The 11,918-nt window shown below is 46.7% G+C and overlaps 1 protein-coding gene across 1 annotated transcript; it reads left to right on the plus strand.

Annotated features, from left to right (window-relative positions):
* Nucleotides 1–6,022: 6,022 nt before the first annotated feature.
* On the plus strand, nucleotides 6,023–11,899 carry fsd1 (fibronectin type III and SPRY domain containing 1). Its single transcript, XM_084692544.1, has 13 exons — nucleotides 6,023–6,172; nucleotides 6,948–7,043; nucleotides 7,229–7,360; nucleotides 7,810–7,911; nucleotides 8,189–8,211; nucleotides 8,719–8,840; nucleotides 9,142–9,351; nucleotides 9,687–9,785; nucleotides 9,896–10,043; nucleotides 10,164–10,246; nucleotides 10,674–10,925; nucleotides 11,309–11,397; nucleotides 11,572–11,899. The coding sequence occupies exons 1-13, from the start codon at nucleotides 6,158–6,160 to the stop codon at nucleotides 11,680–11,682; spliced, it is 1,482 nt and encodes a 493-aa protein (XP_084548670.1). The 5' UTR covers nucleotides 6,023–6,157; the 3' UTR covers nucleotides 11,683–11,899.
* Nucleotides 11,900–11,918: the final 19 nt, after the last annotated feature.

An 11,918-nucleotide genomic window follows, 5' to 3' on the forward strand; every position in this document is an offset into this window, starting at 1 on the left:
TGAGCCCACATGAGAACTGTGCTCAAGTTTTATGTTCATAAACAGCCCAAACAATCCCGCACACATTGTGCTTTTCGTCTGATCAGATAGTGATCAAATACGTCAAAAGATAAAAGCGATAAGACCCACCTTTTCCAGACTTTGATATCTCAACATCGTTTATGATAAAGCACAATCCCTTATTCAAGTAATCAAAGCACAGAGGATGACTGGTGAGAAAAGGAGGTGGTTCAAAGTCAAAATCTGCTTTATTTGAGTCATGAACTGAACAATGTCAGCGGGACTTTGCAGCCTGTTGTGGAGTGAGTATCTGTCGAGCACTGTTACTGATTAACCAGAGGTCTGGATAGCAGTTTGTTCCACTTGTCAGAACCTTAACAGGAAACTGACTTTGAGAGGGAGTTCACCTCTGACACTCCCTGTGTCACAGCCAGTGTTATGAAACGCCACTGAATGGAAAACACACACCCAGTTCATGATTGGGTTATGTTTTCGCTAAGTTAACCAAAACAAATCATTTTATCATTCTGCTAATTGTCCACATGCTTTGTTTTGAAGGTGAGGAAGGTCATCATTTGTAATAATAAAACAGTTTGCCAGGTCCTGTGCCTTACATAGTTCCCTTGGCAAGTTTGGTTAATTGTCAAACCTAACTACTTTCTCTATTAGCAAGCTGAACAGTTTTTAGGCAAATTCCATATAGAGTTTTGATATCTTAGCCTATTGATACATGTGCTGCATTCATTGTTCTTTAAATAAATAAAAAACTGGGTTCTAGCAGAAGAAAACCCGTAGCCTAACTCATTTGGCTTCGTTCACACAGGCAAGTCCCAGCAAGAGCTGGGAAACAGCAACATTTATGAGACTGGTTCCTCCTGGGTCTTCAGGGACTTGGCACAGTTTTATTGGGAATACTACTACTGACTCCACCGTGAGCGTGTCCAATGCACCATAGCCACCCCTGCATTTGGGGCTCAACTGCAGAAATCAATACCTATTGATTTGGGGGCATTGACACAAGTGTAACATGCCCTTGGAGCATGTGCCGCTCAAAGCGACATAATACACATATCAAATAACTTGTCAACAACAGCACCAAAACATTTGCCGAGAAAATAGCTATTTGCAGATCATATTTAATATGACTACATGGCATACAACTCTCAAGTTTGAGGTGAACATTTTCATATACAAAATAATTTTACAAAACAATTCAAGTAATTTACAACAAAATCAGAGTCCTACAAGAATTACACGATAACAATCACAATACACCTGTCTACCATAGCATATTTAAACAATCCCTGGGCGTAGACCGCTTGAAGAGATACTCGCAGGTTAAAAACAGTCTCGGTTGCACGCTAAACAAACTTGCTACTAGATGAAAATAACTGCATGCCTTACCGTCGATGGTGAGTTAAACGATGTTCTTACGCTGTACTTATTAAGTAAGGGAAATCTTTTCTACGAAGAACGTTGCGGTTAAGACCCGTCTCTCCAACTACAAGCGACAAACCACTACTTTGCTCCCTGAACATGAGTCTTCACTCCCATACCTGACTGGGATAGCCTATGGCTCAGTCACGTGACATTTGTTTTACAATCTATTTTCACACTTGCCTTTTGTCTTCACGTGCATGGTGCGACGTCGTTTGTATGACTCAACGTGCACGTTTTCACACACCCCAACAATGTATCTTTACGTTTAAATGGAAAGGCAAATACTGAAGGTAACACTTGGGTTTTTGAGTGATGTGCACTCATTTTAACAAGTGGTAGGGCAATCCATGTGCTCATTTAACTTCATTAAATCGTTTGAACTAGCATTCACTTCTGTTCATGACGAAGAAAATGGAAGGATATTAATTGTACTACCCAGTGGCGATTTTAGACTCATTCAGCACCCATAAAAATAATAATAAATAATACAAATATTGGATTATTATCTTAAATAACTTTTAGTGCCCTAAGGTAAGAGTTTGCAAACATGTCTGTTAGTGGCAGATGACAGACAATTACAGGTTCAAAGGACTTTAAACAGGTTTAATATCCAGTGTCGCCATGCACCATTAACGTTTGTAACCTGCCGGTAAAACCAAAGTAGAAGAAGTAGGTAATTAATTTCATGGCGCAGATAGGGAACACAAATCACATTCTCATTGGGGCCTTAGCCTAGCCTGGCTCTGCTGTCGTACGTATTTCCGCTCAATTTAGATTTAGCTTCTGTACTGCGTCTGGGATTGAGACACGCAAGTCAGATATCTCAGGTTAACTCTCTACCTGTCCAATCGGCGAACAGAGGGAGTGGCTGAGAACGATGACGTTGATGTCGTGCGCTAGTTTGTGTTGTAGTTCCGTAATGGCGGTGGAGAAAGATGCGAGCGAAGCCATTCGGTCCGTTGTGGCAACGCTGCCGAATATCCATAAGCTAAAGACGGAGCAAGAACAAGTTTTGCTGAGTTTTGTTGGTGGCCATGATGTTGTGGCCCTCCTCCCCACTGGGTTCAGGAACATTTAGATTTTCCAGCTACGGCAGCTAGCTCTGTTACAGTAGGGGTGAAGGAATTGGCTAAGGCGAACGCTAGCGATTGGTTATGGCAGATCAGAGTGGCTCTAGGCAGATCCAATAGTTTTAAACTTCAACAGAGTACCCGCCTCCAAGGAAGTCAACGCTTGTCAATGGAGCGAGCCTAGACTCTTTGTACAAATTAAATGTACGAGAGTCTGGTTAGGACCAGGCTAGCCTGAACCCCCTAAAGATCTGATCCTAGAATCGCTATGGGTACTACCCATTGAAAATCTACGATATTAAACTACAGGGCCGTTTTTCCATCAAGCCAAGTCGTAAAGTAAGAGAAACATTTAATGAAGATCTCCATCAGGTTTTGTATAGGACTAGGCTTAACCCATGTCTGGGAAACTGGGCCTAGGTTTACATGCTGTACATGGGCCTATGTTTGCAGCTATGCATTTGTGAATTTACACGTTTCAAAAATGCTATAGGTGAAAAGAGTGCGAACATGGCATGTGATGTAAGTAGGCTATTCTATTCAAACGACACAAATTTAAACAAGACGTCAGCTACATGGAATCACCAAAGAAATAATGCTTTAACAACAGCCAGCATTAAGTGACCTGATCTATCAATACTATATGTGCCATCAAGCAGGGAAAACAAACAGCTAAACAAGTAGGCTAACCTATTAGTATACAAATGGATAGGAAAAGGCCATACACTTTTGAGAACTTGATCCCGATTGATTGACAGGATAAAATATGTGATAATGTAGCACTCAGACACTTTAAGGCTTTGGACTTCATTGGTAATCGTGGTTTCTCTGAGGGGTTGGAGTCCTTAGGTGAGAAGCATGAATGTTCTTGCCGTCGGCTTGCGTGCCTGGACGTGGAGACGGCTGTTTCCCCGCGCATTTAGCTCGCGTGTTTGCATAGATCGGATACTCTGAAAAGAGACACAGACAAAAGCATATTTGACCATATTGTTTGTATCAGTTCTACATAGCCCAGCTAGCGCAGTATAGGCCAGAAGGTCAGATCTGTACTGTTTCAAAATGTAGGTTGTTAGTAAGCAACCATGAAGCGTCTGACACCATAACCTCCCCCTTGTGCTTTTCTCAGCATTGTCTAACCACATACCACCTGCTCGCGCTCCAGTTCAGCCTTGAGCCAGGCAAGCTTTGCGCGAGTGAGCTTTTCTCAGCTATACTTTAAAAGAGACCACAGGACTTGCACTCCTTTCTCTGTACCTTTGCACAATGAAACTGTTCTTATTTGTCTACCATATGACTCATTGTCATATCCCTATCGACTGACATTGTTCTCTTTCTGAATTCAGGTTATGATAGTAACCTTACATGTTGGCTACTATCCAAGCCAAACACAGGGGAACCCACAAATAAGTAGGTTTAATGACATTCTACAAACATTCTTGATTCTCGATTCTTTGTCCAGAGCATAAAACATACCTCTGCCCCTGTGATGTCTTCGTCTGTGCAAGGTCCAGACCACCATCGCGAACACGATGACCAGGATGAGACTACCCACTCCCACAGCCACCCACAGCATCCAGCCTGCCAGTCCCACTTCCTGGTTTGTGGGAGGCACTGTGGAAGGAAGATGTGGGTGACCTCTTTGTTTTTTTCCCTTCAAAATCTGTCTATTGACTTTGTACAGCTTGCATTCATTTCTAATTGGACTGGACCATGTTATGAGTTTTAAAAAGAGATATCAGAGCCCATATAAAATTTTGGCATGATGACATATTGCTAACTTTACACCCCTACTCTTGTCTTTCTCTCCACACATACATTCACACACCTGGTTTATCCGTTTTTAAAGAACTGGTTGTACTTTCCATCTGGCCCTTTGCTGCTATGGAGAAATAGTTTAAACTCTTATTTAACTGTCATATTTCTGTCTGTGTTCCTCTACACACGACAATAAAACTTGACGTAGAAACAAAATGGATACTTACATACAATCACTTGTGTTTCATTGCTGCATGCATCTAGTAATTTAGGTATGTCTACTGTCACTTTGCAATAGTACCATCCACTGTCCTTGAAGGTAACGTTAGTAAGAGTCAGTAAACAATAATCCTTTCTTGTATCTCCATGTATACGGGGATCCTCTGTCTGGTTCAGTGAATATCTATTACATCGCTTTGTAGACGTACAGCCTGAGCTGGAAGCAGTTTTGTTGAAAAACCAACTCACATAACACCTTTGTACATTCTGGAGTTCAAAGCTGCAGTTGAGAGTGAGGGAAGAGCCCAGGAAAGCTTTCACTGTCCTCGGGGATGGATCTATAATCACAGACATCTCTGCACTGTCCACCAACACTGCTGCCGATGACAGTTGATCGGGTAGTGGAGAGAGAACCAACAGACAAAAAATACACTGTTAGGTACTAGATAGTGAGCATCACATTACAAGTGCACTGAACACATACAAAGTCCCATGTAAAGTAGAGGAGGAGGTGTCCACTAAACATATTCCAATACCAAAATATTGCATTCTGCCATTGATTTTAAGGATAAAGGTGAACTTACCTGTAAATAACAGCAAAAGAAACATTTTCCTCTAGATGTCTGTTGTGTCAGAGGTGGGCTTCTTGATCTCCTCATGTCACTGCTAATCTGCTGTGTGAAATGAGGAAGGACTGTGTGTACATGTGTGTGTGTGTATGCGTGTGTGTGTGTGTGTGTGTGTGTGGGAGGAGAAAGATACCGAAGAAATACCAAAGAAAGCAACCTGCACGGTGGGTTGAAGGGTGCTCAGATAACCACAAACCCTACAGTTTGCAACTGGCCAAGTCTTTGTGTGCATCAGTTTTTATTACAACATTACCATTGTCATTAAACTTTTTAAGCCCTGTGTATATTCAAGCATTCTCAATGGTTTTGCACAGGGTTGCATGCAAGTGTGTGCGTGTGGTCTCAGAGTTGGGTGGTTATTTAAGTACCTGAGTAGGAGTGATATTCCTGACTTGCTTGTGGTTTTTGGTGCAAATGTGTTACTAAACATTTAGCCACTACAATCTTCATTGAAGTTGAGTGTTCGTTTTGCTTCCAGTGATTACATCAGGTATAATGTGTTGTGATAACCAAGTGGAGCAAAAGAGCAGCAACAGTTTAACAGCTTGCATGAGAGGGACTTTAAAACAACATATACAACGAACATTGTTGAATAAAAACAAACATTGAGTTAATTTGCTGAGAGTAAAGCGTTTCATTTAAAGCAGAAACCCAATAACACAAGTTACAGTTACTGAACAAATTAGGTGATTAAGAGAACAGACATAACCTGCAACTGATAAAAAGGCAGAACGTGACAATTAATCACGGGTTAATCTGTGTAAATGATACAACTGTGCACGCACAAAACCGTAGAAATAAGCGCGGCCCTGTGGTTTGTGCCAATGGTTTACATTTACCTCCTTGGAACTACATCCCCCAAGCTCCTCTGCTACGCCTGCGCAAAACACACAATGGCCCTAGTAGGCGTTGGACCGAAGATGCAATGCACTTTAGCAGCATCAGTACCAACCCAGTTGTGCAAATAAGACTTAACGAGGAAACGGTTGATACAACTTTTAATAATACTGTGCAGACCAGAATTGGTTTCGTTGGGCCGGCAAGATGAGTGAACAGAAGGTAAGATGTAACCGGCGAAACAGGTGTTTTCAATGTTTGTAGAGGCGGGTTGCAGGGCGTACAAAGAAAAGGGGAGAGGATAGCGGACTTTGTGCTGTCTTATGTCATTGACTTGTCCTATACTGTGACATAGCTTAACTGAAATTGAATTTGTATGCAGTGTCCGATGTATCTTACATCAGATACAGTTTTTGAGCTATTTCTGCTTCAAAATCCACAATGGTTGCGTTGCCCTCAATCATGCTCATCGTGTTCACCAAGATGAACAGCTCGTTACAACATATGAGCCTGTTCTTGACAGGTCTCGAAATAGTGGTATCGATTGCTATATGCATACGAGGAAATATCATAGCTTTTGGAGTCGTAGATCTGAGTCGCAGACATTAACATGTACCCTTTTCCGTTGGGATGAATGGGGCCCTGCGGAAAATGTATCTCGCTCGCTATTTGGTTTAAAGCTCTTTGGAGTGAACTGACCTGACGCTGGAGAAATTACATAGTTATTCCGCTGTATGTCGCAATACAGTGCATTACATCATTTGAATGTGTCAAGACAGATAGTATGTTGTGGGTGGGAGAGTCGTTGTTGATCACGGTCTGCAGTTGTATGAACATCATTGCAGCTGCATTATTAAATTATGAATCCGCGTCCTTCCGGCCATGCCCTCCCTAGTCAGAATTTACACAGGGACACAATTACCCCAGACAGCAATAGTTGTTACGAAACCATGTAATCTAAGCTGTTCTTAAATGATCAATTATTTGTGTCCCTAAGGAATCCCTTAGGAAGATCACCACAACCCTCGCCCTGAAGAATGAAGAAATTCAAAACTTTGTCTGTTGTCTCAAACAGAGCTTAGAGAACCTGGAGGTAAAGCATCGATCGTTCACACTTACACATCCGTCAGTTAGCTAGCAGTTCGGCGTTGAAACAGATCAATGTGCAGCGCACAAGTAATCTAAAGTGTAAAGGCAACCCGTTAAAGATCCACACCACAACATCTTTAGCCATTCAGAAGGATTACTCTCACATTGCTTCCACTTCCTGTGTCACAGATGAACTCGAACCGCGTGCAGGAGGACATGGAGGCGGAGTTCACCTCCCTGCACTCCGTCCTGGATGAGCTGAAGGAAGGGATGGTCACGCGTATAAAACAAGAGAGGGCCAGTCGCACCTACGAACTACAGGTCAGCTCTGGGTTAATAATAAGATGGGGGGGGGGGGTCAGATGGCTGAGCGGTGAGGGAGTCGGGCTATTAATCAGAAGGTTGTTGGTTCGATTCACGGCCATGCCAAAGGACGTTGTGTCCTTGGGCAAGGCACTTCACCCTACTTGCCTCGGGAAGAATGTCCCTGTACTTACTGTAAGTCGTTCTGGATAAGAGCGTCTGCTAAATGACTAAATGTAAAGTAATAAAAATACATTTTATTTGATTCTGCTCTGCCTACTGAGCTAGACCCTCCTCCTCAGAATGTCATAAAACAGGAATGTTCAAAGACACAATATCCTCTGAGGACTCCCACGGCTACAGCTAGTACAGTCCTGGTGTTATTTTGCGTGATTAATGAACAGAGCCAGCTCCAGATGACGTCTTGCCCTGACCTTGCCCGCTTGTGTGTTCGACTGTTTCCTCAGAATCAGCTGAGCGCCTGTTCTAAGGCCCTGGAGAGCTCAGAGGACCTCCTGGAGCAAGCCAATCAGACGCTCTGCTCTGCTGAAACAGAGGATTTTACCCAGGTATCCGCTCCGTGATTCACTTCTGCTGAAGTTAAAACAATGTTGCGTCATCGCTATTGGCAAGAGCTTTGTTTACAAGTTTTTTTTTTTACAAGCCTACCCTCTTGTCGAGCAATGTCACGTAGCTTCGCTCTGGTTTGTCAGTTTCCTGTGATGTATTGCGTAACAGGGCATCATGTGTTCATTGTAAGAATGAGCTGCAACTCAGTTGTCTTTTGGTCTGTGTACATCCTTTCTCCTTCTTTCTCTCCTCCCTTTACTTCCTGCTTCTCCTCAGGCGGCCAAAGACATTAAGGATAGGTATTGTACATAGCTGTTCCTTCTTCATCCAAGTGTCCTAACACTTAAACCATCTGTTCACTTAGAATAAGCATCCGACTGACTCTAGTCCGACAGCGGCAGAACGTGTTGCAGCATGCTCTGTGCACGACACCTGAAAACAAGCAACCAAGCTCTGCCTATTCCCGCAACAGCTAGTCCTGTAGTAGCATGCACTCTGGAAGAGCCACAGCTCCTGTCCTGTGTTTCAAACCTGTCTGTCTGTCTGTCTGTCTGTCTGTCTGTCCGTCTGCTGTTCCCCCCTCTGGTGTTTTCTGTTTGTTTTGCAAGAGTCCTAGATAACTGTTTATGAATACTTTGTTTGTGTGCGGTAGTCAGAGTAACTAGGGTTATTACTTTGGTATTATGTGGCTAGCTCACAGAACTTGAGATTTTCGGAAAACAAACTTGTCTTCAGTCCCTTGGTGATTTGAATTTGGCACGCGTTTCGCTGTGTGTGTGTGTGTGTCTTTGTTTGTGCGAGGGCAGCGTGACAATGGCCCCAGCCTTCCGGCTGTCTCTGAAAGCGAAGGCCAGTGACAACATGAGTCACATGATGGTGGATTTTACCCAAGAAAGGGAGATGCTACAGGCCATTAAATTCCTCCCAGGTCAGTCTTTGTCTCCTGATTTCTTTGTCTTGACCAGCTAGCTAAATACATAACTCCTCTTTAAATACTGTCATGTGACTAACAAGGTAACATTCCCAAATGGTGTTACACACACTCTTAAGTTTACACAGTGCACTGCAATGCAAATACCTGCAGGGGCTGTCAAACTGTCAACTCTGCTGCACAGATGTTTAATACCTTTGTGCATACATATAAGGCATGCCATTATGTGAAAATACTTTGATTTGGTAAACAGGTTTAGCAAGCCGTGAACGAACACACATTCCTCTCTGTGTTTCAGTGCCCGCAACTCCCGAGATCCAGGTGTCAGAGTGCCAGGTATGTGACAACACGGTGACGGTGCTGTGGACCCTTCCGGAACCGGACACCAAGATAGACCACTACGTGCTGGAGCACCGGCGCACCAACCACGAGGGGCCCCCCCGCGTCCGGGAGGACTACCCCTGGATGGTGGTGGAGGGGATCCGCGAGATGGAGCACATCCTCACAGGTAGGAGCAGGAGGAGGGGGAGGAGGAGGAAGAGGACAAGGGAGGGAGAGGAGGAAGGGCAGGACAGGAGGGGAGAGGAGAAGGGGGAGGACAAGGGAGGGAGAGGAGAAGGAGGAGGGGCAGGACAGGGAGGTAGAGGAGGAGGGGGAGGACAGGGGAGAGCAGAATAGACACAAGAGCAATAAATGAGTCTGGGGAGTCTCAGGAGAAGGATCGATTTTGTATCAAATAACAATAAAACGGAGGAATTGCAGTACGCATCTGCTTTTACACGTGTAACAAAACGTGTGACACCAGTTTGAACGGACACCATAATTCCACCCACCAACCTCCAGGGCTTCGCTTCGACACCCGCTACATCACGTTTCGCGTCAAGGCGTGTAACAAGGCCGTGGCGGGGGAGTTCTCCGAACCGGTAACCCTCGAAACACACGGTGAGTCATAACTCCTAATGTAACGTAACCCTAGAAACACACACACACGCACACACGCACACACACACGCTGACCCTCACGGCCCGACCCGTGTCCTCTCCCGCCTGCAGCGTTTGTGTTCAAGCTGGACGCCGGCTCGGCCCATCAGAACCTGCGCGTGGAGGACCTGAGCGTGGAGTGGGACAGCTGCGGGGGCAAGGTCCAGGAGATCCGCAAGGACAAGAACCGCACCAACTCCCCCATGCACTCCCCTGCCAGGTGACTGCCACCGGGGGGGGGGGGGGGGGGGCCTGGAGTAGGAACCCACATGCTCATCAGCGCCTCTCTGATCTGTGTTTCCTTCTTCTCCTCTGACTGTCCCCGGCCCACTCCTCTCAGGACCGCCATGATGTCACCCAAGAGAGCGCCATCGGCCAGGGTCGGCAGAGATAGGTTCACTGCTGAGTCCTACACCGTACTGGGTATGTAGACAGGTAGAGTCCTACACCGTACTGGGTATGTAGACAGGTAGAGTCCTACACTGTACTGGGAATACTAGGTATAGGCCCACTCTTATTCTCTCTCTATCCCCACACCCTCCCTCCCTCCCTCTCCCCCTCCCTCCCTCCCTCTCCCTCCCTCCCTCCCTCCCCCCTCCCTCTCTCTCCCCCCCCCCTCTCTCTCCCCCCCCTCCCTCCCTCCCTCCCTCTCCCCCTCCCTCCCTCTCCCTCCCTCTCCCCCTCCCTCCCTCCCTCCCTCTCCTCTCTCCCTCCCTCCCTCTCCCCCTCCCTCCCTCCCTCTCCCTCCCTCTCCCCCTCCCTCCCTCCCTCTCCCCCTCCCTCCCTCCCTCTCCCCCTCCCTCCCTCCCTCCCCCCTCCCTCCCTCCCTCTCCCCCTCCCTGACTCCCAGGAGACACCATGATCGACGCGGGCCAGCAGTACTGGGAGGTCCGCTTCGACAAGGAGAGCAAGGCGTTCGCCGTGGGCGTGGCCCTGCGTAACCTGGGCCGCTTCGACCAGCTGGGCAAGAGCAACGCGTCCTGGTGCATCCACCTGAACAACTGGCTGCAGCAGAGCCTGACGGCCAAGCACAACAACAAGGCCCGCACCCTGGACTGCCCCATCCCCGACCGCATAGGAGTGTACTGCAACTACGAAGAGGGTAAGGGGGGGGGGGGAGGGGGGACATCCACACACCTGAAGTGGCTCAATATGTACTACGTTTTCTGATCAATTACGTTTTTGAAACAGCGTTGACACTCAAAGTTTGAAGCAAAGTGTTTACTAGAATTCAGAGTGACAGAGATTCCAACAAACGTGAGCATAATACCGGGATCAGACTGGAATTTTTCTCCGGACATTTGTCCTATGTAATTTCACAATTATTTTATGAGGTTCTGCCATTTGGTACAACTCGTGTTGGTCACAACACACCCAACACGTCCACGCCCGCCCACTCGCTCGCACGTCCACGTACACACATTCACACGGAAGCCACTTCGTCAAGTTTGTGCGTTTTGCACCACTGGTGTTTTGTCCCTGCAGGCATGTTGTCTTTCTACAACTCCAGAACCAAGCAGCTGATGCACACCTTCAGAGCCAAGTTCCAGCAGCCTGTTATACCTGCTTTCATGGTGAGAACAATTATATCACAGCTCAGCAATAATATTATTCCTGTATCTCTGAGACAGACGATGCTAACACGAATCTGTCGCTGCACCTGCACGCCCCCGCATGACCTCCGTGAACCCAGAAGTGACGTGGCTACTTGTTTTTTTTGTTTGCCTGTGCTCTGCTGCCCCCTGCAGGTCTGGAACGGCAGTTTCTCAGTGCAAACGGGGCTGCAGGTTCCCAGCGCCGTGCAAAGCGGCCAGAGGAAGAACAGTGGCACTAGCAGCTCCAACGCCAGCCTCACCTAGACACGCAGCCTTCCCACCCCAGCCCCAGCCCCAGCCTTAGCCCTGGCCCCAGCCCTAGGCAGAACTGCTGCAGAACCTTCCCCTAAACCCTGGCTGCCTAGCCTTGGAGCGCAACAGGCATCAGCACCAGCCATCAACCACTGCAGACCTCCATCTCCTCCACCTCCACCTCTCCCTCTCCCTGCCATGCTGGCAGCCTGGGGCTTCGTGCCCTCCTGCTGTGCCACCTCCTCCTC

The sequence above is a fragment of the Hypomesus nipponensis genome, chromosome 26 (genome assembly GCF_054491055.1).
Source record: "Hypomesus nipponensis isolate SF chromosome 26, ASM5449105v1, whole genome shotgun sequence".
Lineage (NCBI taxonomy): Eukaryota > Metazoa > Chordata > Actinopteri > Osmeriformes > Osmeridae > Hypomesus > Hypomesus nipponensis.

Coding starts and splice junctions, on each gene's coding strand:
- fsd1 (XM_084692544.1), top strand. Junction 8,212..8,718: donor GCCAAAGACATTAAGGATAG/GTATTGTACATA, acceptor GTGCGAGGGCAG/CGTGACAATGGCCCCAGCCT. Junction 9,786..9,895: donor GGTAACCCTCGAAACACACG/GTGAGTCATAAC, acceptor TCCCGCCTGCAG/CGTTTGTGTTCAAGCTGGAC.